The sequence below is a fragment of the Chrysochloris asiatica genome, unplaced genomic scaffold (assembly GCF_000296735.1).
Source record: "Chrysochloris asiatica unplaced genomic scaffold, ChrAsi1.0 scaffold00009, whole genome shotgun sequence".
Taxonomy (NCBI): Eukaryota; Metazoa; Chordata; class Mammalia; order Afrosoricida; family Chrysochloridae; genus Chrysochloris; species Chrysochloris asiatica.
In genome coordinates, this window is record NW_006408527.1 from 8,815,743 (window position 1) to 8,835,851 (window position 20,109).

Sequence of the window (20,109 nt, forward strand, 5' to 3'; positions counted from 1 at the left end):
GAAACCCTATGCTGAGTCACTATGGGTCAGAACCAACTCAACGGCACTTATCAACAACAACAACAGGTCAAAAAGTCAGCAATTCTAATAGCCTTTGAAGACCATTACTATTGTTTTCAGCACCTCAGAGCTCTAGTAGCATAGTGCCTTATGAACTGGGCTGCTAACCACAGGAGAAAGATGAAGCTTTCTAATCCCATAAAGATTTACAGCCTCAGTAAGGGGTCACTGTAAGTCACAGCCAACGTGACAAACACTGTATCACCACCACCACTATTGCTTCTGTTTATAATGGTGAAATGAACACAAATATTTAATTCTTGCTTCTCCAGAAAACACACACCCACAGACACACATACAAAAATCAACAGCAAAGGGTAGGGCTTTTTACATACACCCATACAGACAAACCTGTTGTAGTGTTGCTGGTTAATGCGCTGGACTGCAAAGTCAGTTTAAAAAGCAAGGTTGGTGGTTTCAGTTCACCAGCTGCTCCTCAGAAACCCTATACAGAGTCATTATGAGTCAGAACCAATTCAACAGCAGTCAACAACAACAACATATAGACTAAAGGAATGAGAGAATTAAAAACAACAACAAATTTTTGGAAACTGTAAACAGTGATTGACTTGGCAGGCCCAAGAGAGGTGAATCCTAAGCAGACAAAGGGAAAATGTGAATTATAATTTTATTTATACCATTAATGTTGCTTGCTTTCAAGTTGATTCCAACTCATAGAGACCCTACATAACAGAATAGAACTGCCCCATAGGGAGCAAGATAGCTAAGTTTTTTTCTCCTGAGAAGGTGCTGATGAGTTTGAACTGCTGATATTTCAGTTAGCAGTACCTTAATCCCTGTGTAACCAGGGCTCCTTGATTTATACCACAGATCCTCCAAAAGGCTCAGGTACTGGTAGCCCAAGTGTTTCCACCAGTGAGGGTGAAGGTGAAGGTAATCACAGGAGGACTGGTTGAAAATTTGTTTAGGAGTCAGACGTCCTTCTTCATTCTATGTGGTCAGGGCATTGCCTCTCCCCAGCTAACATTTTGTTTGGTGCCATTGAGTCAATTCTGAATCATAGCAACCCTGTACAACAGAACAAAACACTACCTGGTTCTGGGCCCACCTCATAACCCTTGCTATCCTTGAGCCCATTGCTGCTGTCAATATGCCAATCCATATAGTTGGATGTCTTCCTCTTTTGTGCTGACCCTCCACTTTACTTAGCATGATAACCTTCTTCAGGGTCCCTCTTCATAATATGCCTCAAGTATGAGAGACAAAGTCTCATCATCCTGGCTTTTAAGCAGCATTCTGGCTGTACTTTTTCCAACACAGATCTATTTGTTCTTTTGGCAGTTCATAGTACTTTCAGTGTTTTTCTCCAACACCATAACTCAAATACATCAATTCTTCTACGTTATTTCTTAGTCATCGTCCAACTTTCAGATGCATAGGAGACTATTAAAAATACCATGACCTACAAAAAAATAACATAGTCCACACAGTGTTCCACAGCCTACTTTGGTGAGTAGCAACTAGAATCTTGAAAGCTCATGAGCAGCTTTCTAAGGTGCATATTCAAAAGAAAGTAGAGTGATGAAAATTGAAGGTGCTTGAAATCAACTAGTTCAGTGGACCAATGGAGCAAGTGCACATCAGTCACCATGACTCTGCGTTCAGAACTAGATGGTGCCAGGTTACCATTACCAGATGCTCTTAAAGGGATCTGATGAGAAGGTCATGGATAGAGTGGGAGAAAATGTGGGACAAAATTCAAAATCCAGAAAAAGAAAAAGAAAAAAGACTGGGCTAACTAGTCAAAAGGAGACTGGAGGAACCTGAGACTGTGGCCCTCAATCACCCTTCAGGTCTGGAATGGAACTCACATTTGTGGCCCAAAATCAGCCAAGCAGTAGATAGATATATATGGGGGACAACAACACTAGTAAGGTATGTTCACCATGAGATGGTTAATAATTTAACATCTAAAGGATAACAGTTTACCAAAGGACTAAGTTGAGAAGGGATGGGAAGGAGAGTGGAATGGAAAAAGGAACCACAGAGATAAAGTGGAATAACTGTTGTTGTGTGGAGGGGGACTGTTCTCATTGAGATGAAAAGAAGTGTATGATTCGTTGAATATAAAACCGATTATGTTCTTTGTAAACCTTCACCAAAACAAAAGACATGAATGAAATATGACAGTATCCAACCTAATTTCAGTGAAGGAACTTTCCAGGATGCTGGTGAAAAGAGGTACAGACAGTTGGCAATGGAACAAGTCAGATACTCCAGAAGAGATTTAAGAAGATAAAGTTGATGATATATTGTAACATATCAAGAAAAGATGTACTTACCTAGCGGAGAGTTTAGAATTGGATAAATGATTAGTAAACATATTTAAATGAAGAAACAAATACCATTATAAACTGCAGGAAAAAGAAAATGCTGCAGAAAAGTAATTTTAGTATCCATACTATTATGGCTCAGCTGTGATACTATTCAGCTCGTCATAATAAAACAAGCACAGACTATTGATCTAATCAAAATACTAATATGACTGTATTGAGAGGATGCAGCAATGGGTAATGGTATGTGGTTTGACTGTTTGGTGGGGATGAGAGGGTAAAAAGGATTGTAGGTAATGTGTCAGGGCTAAGGTCATAGTGATATGAGCATGGTCTTCAAATGTGGGATGTCAGGAGGGAATAATCAGCCAGTGCGGATTACAGTGAGTGTTTCTGCAGAACTGGACATTTGATCAAAGAAGAGAGGGATGGGGGACTCAGGATTAAAAAAAAAATTTTTTTAAGTCTTAGCCATTTAACTTTTGACACCAGGTGTCTGTATAATGTTGATGAAAATAAAAACTAATTTTCAAAAAGGAAACAAAAACTTTAGCTATCTTTATCCTCAAAATTGCATGCTGATGTTGTTGTTAAGTGTTATCAAGCTGGTTCCAAACCATAGTGACCCTGTATAGGGTTTCCAAGGAGCAGCTGGTGAGTTTGAACTACGGACCTTACAGTTCAAACCGACTTTGCAGTCTAGCGCATTAACCCACAGCACCACACCGGGATTCCTGCATATAGATATTTCTAATTAGACCTACTGGTGTGACACTATAGGATACACACTGGACTTCAAACCAAAAGGTCAGCAGTTCAAACCCACCAACTGCTCCTCAGAAATGCTATATAGGGTAGCTATGAGTTGGAACCAGCTTAACAACAAGAACAGTTAGGAAGCTGTCCCTCACCTGCTAATCAAAAGTTTGTACATTTGAGTTCACCAAGAAGTGGCTTAGAAAAATGCCTTGGCTATCAACTTCTGAAAAAATCAGTCATTGAAAACACTGTGGTACACAGTTCTACTTTGACGTACCATGAGTCACAGTCAGCTTTATGTCAACTTTTTTTGTCTCTACTTTAAGGACACAAAGCTCTTGCTATGATACCGTATAAACTCTTAACTCACTTAGAGGAAAGAAATGACACTTTCTATTATCCAAATCTGTATTGTGCTTTTGGGGTTGGGAAAGATCTGCTTACTTCTTTTCAAGGGCTCGATTAATTCACATTTAGAATCATCTGAGGCATCTTCTTTATAAAGTCATTAGACTTTTTTTATACTCAGTATACATCTCCTTCCTTTTTCCCCACACCACAGTCGTAGATCTTCTAGTCCACTTGTTAACTGTTGTCCAATCAGCCCCTGACTCCCCTTGCACTGTGGGATCAGCCGGTGGTATCTTTAGGCTATTTATTGGCTGATTTCCAGAAGAGAACACTAGGCCTTGCTTCTTCATCTGTCATAGTCTGGAAGCTCCATTGAAACATGAAAACATCATTCTTCTTAAGTGCCATCGAGACAATTCTGGCCCATAGCGACCCTATATAGGGTTTCCAAGGAGTAGCTGGTGAGCTTGAACTGACAACCTTGCAGTTCAAATGGCTTTACAGTCTGGCACATTAACTCACAGCGCCACATGGCAACATGAAATTCTTCACCGATAGAGAGAGGAGGGCGAGGAGGGGGTAGCTACACTTAAAGTACATTGACTGGGGCATGAAATGTAAGAAATCTACTGCTGAACCTCCCATGGCCCCCTTTTCCAGGTTAAGCTTTGAATACTTAATGCCATAATATTTTGCATTTAACATATTAGTAAAATTATGGAAGGTGCATTGAGAGAGGAGTTACTCAGTTTTAATAATGATAGTACTTCATAATAGTAATAAAAATTGAGAACAGAAAGCCTCTGAGGAAGGTTGGGGTGCAAGCAGCTGTGGGCATACATAGAGGACGTGGCATTGGTGTCCTGACGGCTTGGCCAGAGTCTCAGCTGTGCTGTCTTTTCTCAGATCATGGGGAAAAGAGCTCATTTTATTGTATTGATTTGGTGTGACTGTTTTTTTAAGCTCAAGATTAAGCTAATTTGCTGTCATACATCCTGGGAAAGACATCTCTGCTCTCAGCCCAATGCACTGGTTCTTTGTGGATCAGAAAAGAATCAGAGCTGAGGTGGGCCTGCTATAAGGCTTCTGGGAATAAGGCCGCTGGTCCAGGCTCTAGTAGGATGGCTCAGCACATGCAGTGAATCCAACAGGTGTGGAGGAGGCAGGGGTTGCTTATGAGCTTAGAAAAGCTAGTAGATATCTGCACCATTCAAGGCTTTGAGTACTCTGCTTTTGTGGGGCTTCTTTTGTTCCAGTGGACTCCACTCCCTGGGACCTTCCTGAGCTGCCAGTCCTCTTTGAGATGCTCATTCACAGGCTCTTCAGGTGGACTGCGCGGTTAGTGTTTGAGGGAGCCTTCCTTAACTTCTAGGTGCATGTCTTTCTCTCGTTATTCTTTCCCTCATAAAGCTGTAGGATAAGCACTGGACTGCTAATTGCCAAACTGGCAGTCCAAGCCCACCATCTGCTTCATGGGGGAAAAATGAGACTGTCTGTGGCCATAAAGAGGTACAGTCTTAGAAACCCTAAGGAGCAGTTAGTTCCTATATAGAGTCACTATGAGTCAAAATAAATTAATTCAATGGCAATGTTTTTTTGTTTTTGTTTTTTGTTTTTGCTGTTGTTATAGTGAGTGTATTAGCTGAGTCCTAAACATGATTGTTTGAAAGAAGTGATTGTAGTGCTTCCATACAATGGAATATTATTCATCCACAATAAGAAATGAACTATTGATACAAAAGCTTAGATGGATTTCAAGGACATTATGCTAAAATGTAAAAAGTCGGTCTCAATGGTTACATGCTATATAATTCCATTTATATATCATTCTTGAAATGACGAAATTATAAAAAAGGTTGCCATGAGTCAGACTGATCGTGACTGTATAAGGTGATGGGGAGCACGCAGGAGATCTTTCTGGTGACAAGATAGTTCTGTATCTTGAATAAGTGGTGGTTCAAATCCACACTGTTCCTTGAAAACCCTAAACAGACTCCACAGCACTTACCAACAACTCATGAATCTATGTGATAATATGACACATAACTAACTATATGCATTCTTTGTAGCACCATCAGTCTCCTACTTTGTAATTTGCTATAGTTACATGAGATGTAACCAATGGGGAAAACTGGGTGGAGTATACAGAATCTCTGTACTATCTTCCTAACTACTGGGAACTTCACATTTCAAATTTTCTTTTAATTTAAGGAATAGATTATTGATACATGTAGCAACATAGATGAATTGTAAAACAATGATGAAGAGTGAAAGAAGCCAGCCAAAAAATAAGAGTATGAAAAGAAAAATTGCGTACATTGGCCTGAATCAAACCTGAAACTTGCATTGCAAAGGATTCTATAAAGCAAGTGAAAAGACAGTCCATAGGATGGGAAAAAGTATTTGCAAATCATTTATGGGATAATGGATGTGCACGCAGTTAACAAGACAAAACTCATACCTCAATAAAGAAAGACTGTTGATTCAACTAGAAATGGGCAAAGGCTTTGAATAGAGATTTCTCAAAGAAGGTATACTAACAATCAGTAAGCACAATGAAGAGATGTCAACATTATTATTGAGCAGGGAGTGCAAATCAAAACTACAATGAGATAGCTGTTTGCACTCACTGTTGGCTTGCTTGGTGCCATCGCGTCAGTTCCCACTCATGTAACACAGGACGATGACAAAACACTGCCCTGTCCTATGCCATCCTCACAATTGCTGTTATGTTAGACCCCACTGTTGCAGGAACTGTGTCAATCTATCTCATTGAGGGTCTTCTTATGTCCTTTTCCAGGGACTGGTCCCTCCTGATAACATGCCCAAAGTACATTCTGACTGTACTTCCTCCAAGACATATTTGTCACACTCGCTAGCACGGCAGTAATCAGAAAGACAAGAACAAGTGTTAATGAGGATGTAAAATCTTTGGAATCCTCTTACACTTCTGGTAGAATGTAAAATGGTGCAGCCACTTTGGAAAACAGTTTGGCAGTTTCAAAATATTAAACTCAGAGTTACTATGTGACTCAGCAATTCCAATTCTAGTTATATACCCAAGAGAATGGAAACCAAATGTTCACATAAGAACTTGTATAAAAGTGCCCATAGCAGCATTATTTGTAATAGCCCCAAAGTGGAAATAATCTGTGTCCATCAACTGATGGACTTATATGGGATAATGGATGTGCATGCAGGATACAGGACAAAACTCACCTCAATAAAGAAATCCAACTAGAAATCAACAAAGGCTTTGAATAGAAACTTCTCAAAGAAGGTGTACTAACGATCAGTAAAAACAATATAAAGATGTCAACATTATTAGTGAGTGGGGAGTGCAAAGATGTCAGCTTGAGGACTAAGGTGTGCCTGACCCAAGCCATGGTATTTTCAATAACCTCATATGCATGTGAAAGCTGGACAGTGAATAAGGAAGACCGTAGAAGAATTGATGCTTTTGAGATATGATGTTGGAGGAGAATATTGAAAGTGCCATGGACTGCCAAAAGAACAAACAGATATGTTTTGGAAGAAGTGCAGCCAGAGTGCTCCTTGGAGGCCAAGATGGTCAAACTTCGTCTCTCATACTTCATACATATTGTCAGGAGGTACCAGTCGCTGGAGAAGGATATCATGTTTGGTAAGGTGGAGGGTCAGAGAAAAACAGGAAGACCCCTAACGAGATGGATTGGCAGAGTGGCAGCATCAATGGGCTCAAGCGAGGCAACGATGGTGAGATTGGCCCAGGATCGGTCAGTGTTTCATTTTGCTGTGCATAAGGTCGTTATGATGGCACCTAAGAACAACAGTATCAACTGATGACTGCATATAGAAAATGTGTAATATCTCTATATTGTAAACTGAGTCCAACTTATGTCAAGCCTATAGTACAGGGTACAACTGTCCCCTAGGCTGTAATCCTTACAGGAGCACATCACCAGGTCTTTTCTATTGAGGAGTGACTGATGGGTTCAAATCACCAAGCTTTTCTTCAGCAGCCAAGTACTTAGTCATTGTACCACTGAGGATCCTTAACATCCTTATACTAATCAAGGTCGGCCGTTCAAGCTCACCAACAGCTTCTCAGAAACCCTATACAGAGTTGCTATGGATCAGAACTGACTTGATGAAACTATACACAGCAACAGTGGTGTGTTGGAGTCCTGGTGTGGTGCTGTGGGGTAATGCATTGGACTGCAAAGTCAAATTTGAACCACAAAGTCGTTCAAGCTCACCAGCCACTCCTTGGAAACTCTACACAGAGTTGCAGTGGGTCAGAAACGACTTAACGGCACTTAACACCAACAACAATGCATCAGCATTGTAGGATCAGCACTGGACTGCAAACCACAAGGTCAGTTGTTTATACCTACCAGTTGCTCCTCGAAAACCCTCTGTGGGGTAGCTATGAATGGGAACCAATTCAACAACATTTAACAACAACAATGGAATATTGGCACACTGGAGGTGTTGTAGGATAAGCACTGGACTGCTAATCACAAAGTCGGCAGTTCAAACCCCTCAGCTGCCCCTTAAAAGAAAGATGAGACTTTCTGCTCCCATGAAGATTTACTGCTTTGGAAACCCAATATACGGTGGCTATGAGTCAGAACTGACTTGATGGCTTCTAACAATAAGAACCATGGAATATTAATCAACAACAGAAAGGAATGCAGTATTGATGCATGCTACAGTATGGCTGAACCTTGACAAACATTATTCTACGTGAACGAAGTCAGTCACAATATACCACATGTTATATGATTTCATATGTCTCTAATGCCCGAATAGACAAATCTATACAGAGGCAGAAAGTACCTTAATGGTTGCCCGGGTCTGGTGTGTTGGAAGATACAGTGACTGCAAATGGACACAAGGTTCCTTTTAGGGCAGATGAAATATTCTAAACTTAGTTTGTGGTGATAGTTATACTGTTCTGAAAGTACTAAACACCACCGAATGGTACACTATAGATAAATTTTATGATATGTGCATTTTAATAAAGATACTTAAAAAAGACTACATCCTATATGATTCCATATATATAATTCTCGAAAATGGTGACAGAAAGGAGACCCTTGGTTGCTGAGGGGTGGGAGGGTGAAGAGGAAATTGGTGGGAGAAAAGGATCATGAAGAAGCATGAGTAAACTTTTTGGGGTGATGGATGTGCTCACTATTTATATTGTGATGATGATATTATGGATATGTTGTTGTTAAGTGCTGTCAAGTCAGTTCTGACTCATAGCGACCCTGTATAGGGTTTCTGAGGAGTGGCTGGTGAGCTTGAACTACCGACCTTGCAGTTCAAACCAATCTTGCAGTCCAGCACATTAACCTGCAGCACCACACCAGGACTCCATGAATATATATGAGGGGACTTCAAAAAATGGAGTTCAAAGATAATGGAATTTTTCCATGAAATTTTTGAAGTCCTCTTGTATACATATCAAATTGTATCCAATTGTACACTTTAAGTATGTACAGTTCATTGTATTTCAACAATGACAGAATTTTAAAAAAAATACAGAACAACAAAAAAAATACATGTTATTCACTGGGTTTACCAACATTTTTGGGCACTGGTATAGTCCTAAATACCAGTAGATACAATGACAAGGAGAAGATGGATCCAGTCCTCAAGTAACTCATACAGGCAGAGAAAGAAGCACCTATTGCAGTGTGGTATCGTGTGAGCTATTTTACAAATATTTCTGGTAGGTCATAGTCACCATCTTGGTGATAGATGGAGAAGAGGGTACCAAGAAGACTTCCCGGAAGAGGCAGTGCTTGCCCTCAGCATTCAAGGGCAAATAGGAGTTGGAGGGAAAGGTGGAGCTTTGTGAACATAGTAGTAGTCCATCAGGATACTAGTGTCAGGGGATGAGTCTCAGCATGTAGTACATAATTGCTGCATCTCACTGAGGTCTTGAGTTTATTCATGTCACATCAAAGCTATACTTTTTCCCCAGGCGCCACATACCATTACTGTATTGGCAGGCACCTTGACAATGAATGAGAAACAAGGATGTAACACCCTTCACGGCACTCTGCAGACTTGCTATTGTTTCAGTCTTTGTGCATCTCTATTCAAGGTCTGTACCTCGCACAGCATTATTTGCTCCACGAGGACCAGAACTTGAATGTCTTATTTACCACCCTCTCCCCAGCAGGTAGCTTGTCCTTGTTGTCAATTAGCTTCCTTTGAGTTAACCTCTTACTCATGGAGACCCCATGCACAATGTAACAAAGCGTGTCTCGGTCTGGGGCCATCGCCATGATGGGCTGCAGATTGGACTATTGTCATCCAGAGGCTGAGTTTGGCAAATTTATCATCACGTTTTTCTTCATAATCTGTCTTCATCTGGGAACAATACTGAAACCTCTATTGACAACTGGGTGGTCACTGTGTATGGAGGAGCAAGAGCTGGGGATTGAGCCTAGGTCTTCCACATGGAAGGTGAGAATTTTACCACTGGATGACCAGTGCCACATTGGTGCATAGCAGGGCTTGGAGAAGATCATAGCTGGTGGTATAGTGGTTAAGTACATGACTGAAAGATTTGTGATTCAAACTCACCAGCCACTCCTCAGAAGACAGATGTAACCATCTGCTCTGTAAAGAAAAGAGACTTGGAAACCATATGGGGCAGTTCTCTTCTCTCCTGTAGGGTCATTATGAGTGGAATCAATTTGACAGCATAGGGTTTGGAGTTGGGTTTTTGGATTTGGATAGGCATGGAGCGTATTGTTGTTGTTAAGTGCTGTCGAGTCATTTCTGCCTCATAATGACCCTGTATAGGTTTTCTGAGGAGCAGCTGGTGGGACTGAAGTCCAATGCTGACCCACAGCGCCACACCAGAAGTCCACATAGGGCCACATTTAACTGACAGTCTCAGGAATGGTTCAAATTTGTATTGTGCAGTGTTAAGTGAATCAAAACATCTGTTTTCTTTATTTCTGTCTTCTAGCTTTAGTCCCAGACTTTCCTGCTCACATCCACACTAGTGTTACCCCCCATAGGTTTATTTTCAAGGTCTGCTGTTAGAAGACTTTCTTCTGCTATGAATCAGGACAGTCTGTCTTGGGGTGGGACAGCAGTAGTCATCAGTCTGTTCTAAACAAATTGAGTGCTTGGACCCTGACTCCTGTTGTTTCTCCTCCTCTTCCTCACCTCTAGCACTCCTCTATGCCACCATCTTTGGGAATGTCACAACCATTTTCCAGCAGATGTATGCCAACACCAACAGATACCATGAGATGCTCAACAGTGTTCGGGACTTCCTGAAGTTGTACCAGGTGCCAAAAGGACTGAGTGAGCGAGTCATGGATTATATTGTGTCCACCTGGTCCATGTCCAGAGGCATTGACACAGAGAAGGTAAGGAATGGATAGTGAGCTCAGTAAACTCTTGGTCCTATGCCTTTCCCTAGGCTGAGCTGAGGCTCTATGAGGCAGTGGTCCTCAAGCTTGGCTGTGTGTCAGAAATCACTTGAGTAGTTTTGGCTTTCCAAGCCCTGCCTTCAGAGGTTTGGATGTCTTCCAGCTCAGCCTTCCTCAAGGACCAGTAATTAGGAGCCATTATTTAAGAAATTGGAAAGGTAAGGTTTAGACTCCCAAGAAAGAGAGGAACTGGAAGTCTAATTATTCAAGGCAGAATTTCCTGAACTTGTCTGATGATAAGAATCAGGGCTGGGACTAACTAGGGTGAGGCCATCAAGATTGCTGGTTTTCCTATTGCTTCAGGCTTCAGTATGTCACAACTCTATTACTGATTCTATCTTTATTTAAAATTTTGATAGTTTATTCTTCATGGATTGTTTTGCATAAATTTTTTGCAGTTTTTGTATTAAACTGTTACTGATCTTCATTACTCAGTCTTTTGGCACCCCCACAAATTTGGCATCCCCAGTCAGTGCCTCCCTGCCTCACCCTAATCTCATAATGTGTCATATTAAAAACAGATTCTCTCCCCAGCCCTTTTGTTGTTAAATGCCCTCGACATTTATAAAACACTTCAACACTTCAATAAGAAGATAATCAGTTTAAAAATGGGCAGATGATATGAACAGACCACCAAAGAAGACATTTAGGCTGCCAGCAAACATGAAGAAATGGTCACTATAATTAGCCGTTTTTTTGTTGTTGTTAGGTGCCATCGAGTCAGTTCTGACTCATGTTGTTGTTGTTATGTGCCGTGGAGTTGATTCCAACTCATAGTGACCCTGTACATGTTTTCCAAAGCTGTAAATATTTACGGGTGCAGAAAGCCTCATCTTTCTTCCTTGGAACAGCTGGTAGTTTTGAACTGCTGACCTTGTGGTTCGCAGCCCAATTCGTAACCACTACACTACCAGAACTCTAACTCATAGCGACCCTATATTATAGGGTTTCCAAGAAGCGACTGGTGAATTTGAACCGCCAACCTTGCAATTCAAACAGGCCTTGTGGTCCAGTGCTTATTCTACAGCGACATATCAAGACCTCCCAACCCTAGATCTATGAGATCAGAATTGGGAATAGGAGAGATTCTGGCAATCTACATTTTTAACAAGTGTCCAGGTGATTTCATTCATCAGACAAGTGTGGGAAATACCAATCAAGGGCTTAAGCCATAGCCATCTGTTGACTTGCATGGAGCATCAATCCAGTGTACAGCATGCAGGTACCTAGCATCTGTCAGGTAGATTGGTGGTAAATCCTTATTGTTCTCTAAGGGTATTACTACTCTGGATGCATTGCAGTAAGGAGGAGAAAAGTTGATAGTACTGGAAAGAAAAAAAGAAGATGCAGGTTACATGCTATTAATCATATGTGGGTTATGTACTTTTTGTGTTTTTGATAATCAAAGATTTAATTCTAGATCACATTTTCTCAGCTTTTCAGTCTTCACAACAGTACTTCCTCCCTGTATTACCAACCTATGAGTGCTCAGAGACTCTTGATTTCTTTCTGTGTTATAACTAGGAAAACAAAAATACCTTACAACATATACAAGGCTAAATTCCAATGGCTTTGGGATTGGCTATCGATGCTCCCGGTCTTCCTCCATTAGAATAGTCAGTTGAGAGTTGACAGTTTAAAACAGGAATGTGAACCAAAATTAAATGATTCTTAAAAGGACTATTAGGAGCCCTGGAAGTGTAGTGGGATGCTGTTTGAATCTACCAGCTACTCCCTGGAAGAAAGATGATACTTTATGCTCCAGTAAAGATTTACAGCTTCAGAAACCCTATACTGATGGCTGTGAGTCGGGACCAACTCCATTGCAGGCAACCACACAAAAGGAATATTAATTTGGTTTGGTCAGTATCTACCTTAACTGCCACCAAAACAATAATACAGTGCCAGCTGTCCTGCAATAAGTACAGATATTTTGCATTTAACCTAGTGTCTAGCCCTGCTTTAATGCTTTATCTATACTGGTCCATTTAATCTGAAGGCTGCTTTGTTTTCTAGGGACAGATGAGGGCACAAAGGGCCACCGAATTTTACTAAGTGCCACAGATAGTACACAGCTAAGAAAAGGGAAAGCCAGGATTTGAACTGTTTTGTCTGACTCCAAAGTTTATGCTTTTCCTACTAGTATTCATTTGTTATTGTTCTTCTTTAAAATTTTCCTGGAGAGAAGGATGAGTCCAAATGAAACGGTTCTCATTTCTCCGATGTGCAGGGCATCCATCGAGAGCAGGACTTAGTCCCTGGTTTTGCCAATTACCTGGCCCAGGCTGCACCCATTGTGTCAGCTCTTGTCCTTCAACAGTGCCCTAAGCCTACACTGGGTGGGGGCCTGGCAACTGATGGAGCAGAAAGGAACTTTGATCTCTCTGCCTGAGGCTCCTTTTTCTAACACAAGAATGCCTTTGTAAATCTACTTTTCTGGAAAGTGGCCCTTCCCTGCTCTCCCTACAGTTGGGTTGGGAAGCTAGCCAAGGGAGACAGACCAGTCAGCATTTGCCCTCCCTCTCCGTCTCTTCTGTCTCTCTTTCTTGAAGGGATTTGGGATTTGCCCCCAGTCCTAGAAACAGCCATCTACAGCCAGGAACTCACTGCAGAGCCCAGCCTGGCTTGGGTGTTCCTTCTGACTTTGGTTTCTGTCAGGCAACTCCTCTGTGGTTCCATGCCTTTCTGTGGCTTCCCTCACCCCCTCATGGTCTTCTTCTTTTATTAATTATTAATATATATATATATGAAGGAGCTCTGGTAGTGTAGTGGTTATCAGGGATACTAAACTCAAGGTCGGTAGTTTGAAACTACCAGAATTTCCATGAGAGAAAGATGAGGCTTACTGCTCCTGTAAAGGTTTACAGCCTCAGAAACTCTATACAGGATCACTGTGAGTCAGAACTGACTCCATGGTATATAACCACCATCAATATATTTATGGTGTGCCACCAAGTCATTTCTAACTCATAGTGACCTTGTATAGGTTTCCAAGGCTGTGAATCTTTATAGGAGCAGAAAGCCTCATCTTTCTCCCATGGAGTGGCTGGGAGATTCGAACCTCTGACCTTGAGGTTAGCAGCCCAGTTCATAATCCAATACGCTATCATCCCCCTCTCTCTCTCTCTCTAAATATATATATAAAACTCAGAAGTAAAAAGTAAAAGAAAAATGGTAAATTGACAATTTTTGTATCTATCTATCTATCTATATCTATATAGATAGATGGATAGATATAGATAGATAGATAGATATATGTTGTTGTTGTTAAGTGCCGTCAAGTCGATTCTGACCCATAGAGACCCTGTATAGAGTTTCCAAGGAGCAGCTGGTGAGCTTGAACCACCAACCTTGCAGTTCAAACAACTTTGCAGTCTGAAGCATTAGCCCACAACAACACACAAGGACACAAGGACTCCTTTACATATATATATATATATATATTGACACATTTTGTTATATATATATATATATATATATATATATAACAAAATGTGTCAATCAACAGTTTTTCTTTGTTTTAACTCTTTATTGTTAATTGAGTGAAGGTGTGAAGGTTTATAAACAAGATCACCAGCTTGTGAAAATGTCAACACTGCCTAAAGCAATATACATATATAATGCAATATCAATCTAGGTTCCAACATCATTCTTTAAAGAGATGGAAAAAATATTCACAAATATATATAGAAAGGAAAGAGAACCAAGATAGCAAAGTGTACTAAAAAAAAAGAACAAAGTAGGAGGCGTCTCACTTCCCAATATCAAAACCTACTATACAGCTAATCAAAACAGACGGGTACTGGTTCCACGAAATGCACACAGATAAATGGAATAGAATTGAGAACACAGAAGTAAATTCATCCACCTACAGTCAGACAAAGGGCCAAAAACACATTAAATGGGGATAGTGTTGGTCTCTTTAACAAACAGTGCTAGCACATCTGGAACTCTGTCTGCAGAAGAATGAAACAAGACCCATATCTCACACTAGATACAAAAACGAACTCAACATAGATTAAAGATCTAAATGTAAAACCTAGAACTATAAAGAGCATTAATGAAAAAATAGAGACAAACTTAGGGGCTCTGATACATGGCATAAATACACTATCAAACATAACTGGAAAAAACAAACAGTGGGAGATAACTGGGACCTCCTAAAAATTAGACATTTATGTGCATCAAATGATTTCACCAAAAGAGTAAAAAGAGAACCCACAGACTGGGAAATTTTTTTTTTGCAATGACATATCAGTCAAGAGGCTATGTCTAAAATGCATAAAACACTTCAACACCTCAATAAGAAGGTGAATAATCAGTTAAAAAATGGGCAAATGATATGAACAGACCACCACAGAAGACATTCAGGCTGCCGACAAACATGAAGAAATGTTCACTGTAATTAGCTGTTATTGTTGTTAAGTGCCGTCGAGTTGGTTCTGACTCATTATGGTGCTGTATAGGGTTTCCGAGGATCAACTAACTGGTGGGTTTGAACTGCTGACCTTCTGGTTTCACAGTCTAGTGCTGATCTTTCATTGCCACACCAGGAATCCTAGCATTAATAGCAAACTTTAAAAAACACACAGAAAACAAGTATAGTTGGAGAGGGTGTGAAGAGTATGGGACCCTATGCTGCTGGTGGGACTGTAAAATGATGCAACTGCTGTGGGAAAGGATATGGCATTTTTTCAGAGGTTGGAAATAGAAATCTGTATGATCCGACCATCTCTCTACTTGGTACATATCCTCAAGAAATAAGAGCTGTGGTATGAATAGATACATGCACATCTATGTTCATTACAGCATTATTCACAATAGTGAAAAGATGGAGGCAGCCTAGATACCCATCAGCAGAGGAATGGAGGAACAAACTTTGGTACATACACACAATGTAATAGTGTGCAACCCTGATGAATAACAATGAATCTGCAAAACACCGTGTACCATAAAGGAACTTGGAAGACATACTGAATGAAATTAGTCTATCGCAAAGGGACAGATATTGTGTGACACCGCTACTATAAAAAGTCAAGAAAAGGTTTTCATTCTATGATGATTATCAGAGGTGTAAGGGAAGGGAGAATTCTTTATTGGGTGGAGTGGAGACACATGCTAACTTGGATGATAGAGAAGGAAATTAAAAAGAAAAGGAAGGAACAGAAAAAAAAAAAAAGAAAATTGCTTTCTTATTTTCTTCTTTTTCTTAAAATGTTTTATTGTGAATTATGTGATAGTTTACATGGGAGAACATTAGCTTTACATGCATCCTATCGTATATCGTTACATTGCCTTGATTACAATCCCCTCCATGCATCATCAACCAACCAAATGGTACACCCTGCAAGCCTGTCCCCTGGTTGTCAGCACACAGCCCCTCTCCCTCTCTGGGTATAGAGTCCCCAGCCGCTCCATCTCTCCATGTCATCATCTCTGCCTCCATCTCTGGTGTCACTGTTTCTCTGGGTAGGGTTCCACACTCTGCTCCTCTCCCTTGATGGTTCCAGGGACCTCTGCTCCTAGACTGCAAAGTCAACCACTCTCCTCCCTTTCTTATTTTCTTATCTGTTTTTCTGTTTGTTTGTTTTTTCTCTTTTTCCCATGCACTGGAAGAGAAACAATGTGTATTTTATTTTCTCATTAGGACAAACCACTGGGACCTTTCCTGCAGACGAAGGAAAGAAAGTAAAGGGGAAAAAAGGAGAGAGTAAAAAAAAGCAATGTGGAAATGGACAGTGCTGATTGTTGTTCAACATAAGGAGTGTAATTGGTGTGGCAGGATTGTACATGTAACAGTGGTTGAAATTACAAATGTTTTGTTGTATATATATTGCTACAATTTTTTTAAAAGAAAAAGTATTGCAAAACAATAACAAATCAGTAATCCACATGTATTGAGCCATTGAAAAACAGGAAGACCCTCAACTGAGACAGACTGATACCATGGCAGCAACAATGGGTTTACACATAACAATTGTGAGGATGAGGCAGGACCAGGCAATATGTACTTCTATTGTACATGGGGTCACTATGATCCAGAACCAACCCAAAGGAGCCTAACAATAACAACATTGAGCCCTTGTGTGTACTCAACATTTGTGCCCGGGACTTTACACACAGCAGCTCATGGCATCCTCAGGAGAATGCTGTGTTCAAGTTTGAAAATGAAGACTGGAAAGAAGTTTAGTATTGCTTCAAGTTCACATGAATTCTGAGTGATGGAGCCAGGAGTTGAATTCAGATCTTTCTGATCCTAAAGCCTGTTCTCTTAACCACGATTCTGACCTCCTAACCTGGGGGAGGCTGCATTCACCACCTGCTTGGTGACATCACCGAGGCCCTCAAGGAATAACCAGGATGGTATCTTCTCAGAAGTAAGCAGCAGGGAAGATGGTCTGGGCAGGCGATGGGGCCTGGGCCCCCTTCCGGTAGAGGCATTCAGCCCCTCACCCAGCAGAGCTGAGAGGACTGATGGAGGAGACCCACAGCCATGGCTGACTATTTCTCCAATCATTTCTCCACTCCAGCTTCCCTTGTCTCCTCACATGAACTTGTCAGCAGCTCTGGGGACGGTGCCCATGAATCAAAACTTGTCCCCATGCCAAGGCCTTGTTCCACTAGCAGCCTCTGCCAGCAAAACCCTACTCATGGGAAACCAAATATTTAAAGGTGAATTCATCTGGAATGTAAATCTTGGTTCCTAACTGCTGGGCGGGCACAGTTTTGACATGACGTGTAGAGTGTCCCTTCATCCCTGATGTTATGCTCAGAGAGTATGACCCAAATTAAATCTGTATTTCTGCTGGAGTCTTCTTTTAAATGAGCCTTAAGGAGAGAGGTACTTAGTAAGCATGCTACCCAAGCTTTGGCAGTTTGAATTCTCCTCCCTGCCTTGATCAGTCAGCAATCCCCATTCATTTTCTCGCCATCATCTGCAGATGAGAGCAAAAGACCTGAGGCACCCAGAGGTGGGGGAATCTGTTCAGAGAGTCTCCTATGGGCCCAGCACCATCCTAGGTAGTGTTCTGGTGGTGGTGGTTGTTTTTAGGTAGATGTCATTTAGTTGAAGTCTCATAAATCCATGTTAAATGAGACAAGTAACCCTCAAGTCCATTTGTACTCATGATAACTCTTGTGTGTATCAGCATAAAACTTTGCTCCATAGGACTTCCAGTGGCTAAATTGTTTAACTAGATCTCCAGCCTTTATTCTGTGGATGGACTTGAACCTCCAACCTTTTGGTTATCAGCTAAACATATTAACCATGTACACTACCCCGGGATTCCCAGTGCTAGTCATCTACATTTTACAGGCGTGATTGAGGTGTAGAGCAGTAAGTAATTTGGAGAGATTGAAGCTGAGATTTTAACTATTTAACTTCCTCTTTTCTACAAGGATCTTTCATGGCACTGTCAATGGGTTAGGCATTGAACTGCTAACTACAAGGTTGGTGGTTCAAACCCACCAGTTGCACTTCAAGAAAAAGATGAGGCTGTCCGCTTCTGTACAGATTTGTAGACTTGGAAACCCTATATAGGGTCTCTATGAGTTGAAATCTATTTGATGACAGTGGGGATTTTTTTGTTTTGTTTTGCCCTGCTAAGGAGATCTGGTAGCATAGTGATTATGAATCAGGCTTTGAACCACAAGGTCAGCAGTTCGAAACTACCAGCTTTTCTGCAGGAGAAACATGAGGCTTTCGGCTCCCGTAAACATTGACAACCTCCGAAACCCTGTATAGGGTCTCCATGAGTCGGAACTGACTCCACGGCACATAACAACAACAACAGTGCCCTGCTATGGAACTCCTGGTGTGGCACTGTAGGATAAGCACTGGGCTGCTTACCACAAGGTCAGCGATTTAAACCCACCAGCTCCTCCTTGGAAATCCTGTACAAAGTCACTATGAGTCGGAACCAACTCCAAGGCACTTAACAACAACAATGTCTCCATGCGGAGCACTGGGGCCCCTAGAGAAAGTGGGAAGATGAGGGAGACCATCTTAGGAACTCCTGGTGTGGTACTGTAGGATCAACACTGGACTGTGAATCACAAGGTTGGCACTTCAAACCCACCAACTGCTCCTTGGAAACCCTATACAGGGTTGCTATGAATTGGAATGGACTCGATGGCACTTAACACAACATCTTAGGCAAGGAGAGATTTGAGCTGAATTTTGAACGAGACAGAGGGACTTTCATGCTCATGATTGAGTTCTAGATTAATGTGCTGGACTGCAAAGTCATTTGAACCACAAGGTTAGCAGTTCAAGCTCACCAGCCACTCCTTGGCAACCCTATACAGGGTAACTATGGGTCAGAACCTACTCAGGGGCCCTTAACAACACTAACAAACAAGGAGGAGAAGCAGAATGGGGGAAGAGCCCAGCAACTCAAGGAAATGTCTTCCCTGAGCATGTTTGGTTTTATGCATTTAACTCTATTTACAGGCTAGGATGGAAAAATGAAATGATTAATTTAGAAATACTCTTGCTTTCTCTTGAAAAGTCTATTTGAAGGTGTCCATTGTATTATTTGGGAGCTGGTCTGGTGCTGTAGGATCAGCACTGGACAGTGAACCACAAGGTCGGTTTTCAAACTCTCCTCCAACACCAGAACTCAAAAGCATCAATTCTTCTACGGTCTTCCTTATTCACTTTCCAGCTTTCGCATGCATATGAGGTTATTGAAAATACCATGGCTTGGGTCAGGTGCACCTGAGTCTTCAATCTGACATCTTTGCTCTTCTACACTTTGAAAAAGTCTTGTCAAGCAGATTTGCCTAATGTAATACATCGTTTGATTTCTTGACTGCTGCTTCCATGAGTGTTGATAGCTGACCCAAGAAAAATGAAGTCCTTGACAACTTCAGTCTTTTCTCTATTGATAAGAATGTTGTTTATTGCTCCAGTGGTGAGGATTTTTGTTTTCTTTACATTGAGATGCAATCTATACCGAAGGCTGTGCTCTTTGATCTTCATCAGTAAATATTTTAAGTCCTCTTCACTTTCAGCAAGCAAGGTTGTATCATCTGCATATCGCAGGTTGTTAATGGGTCTTCCTCAAATCCTGATGTCACGTGTTTCTTCATATAACCCAGCTTCTTGGGTTATTTGCTCAGCATACAGGTTAAATAAGTATGGTGAAAGAATACAACCCTGTCACACACCTTTCTTAATTTTAAACCATTCAGTATTC

At 41.1% G+C, this 20,109-nt stretch overlaps 1 protein-coding gene across 2 annotated transcripts in view; it reads left to right on the forward strand.

Annotated features, from left to right (window-relative positions):
* Positions 1-20,109, forward strand: part of KCNH1 (potassium voltage-gated channel, subfamily H (eag-related), member 1) — a 676,883-nt gene that overhangs the window by 452,852 nt on the left and 203,922 nt on the right. For both annotated transcript variants that reach the window (XM_006834037.1, XM_006834036.1), the window contains exon 8: positions 10,647-10,846. In XM_006834037.1, coding sequence (XP_006834100.1) covers positions 10,647-10,846 — 200 coding nt within the window. The remainder of the gene's footprint in view (positions 1-10,646; positions 10,847-20,109) is intronic.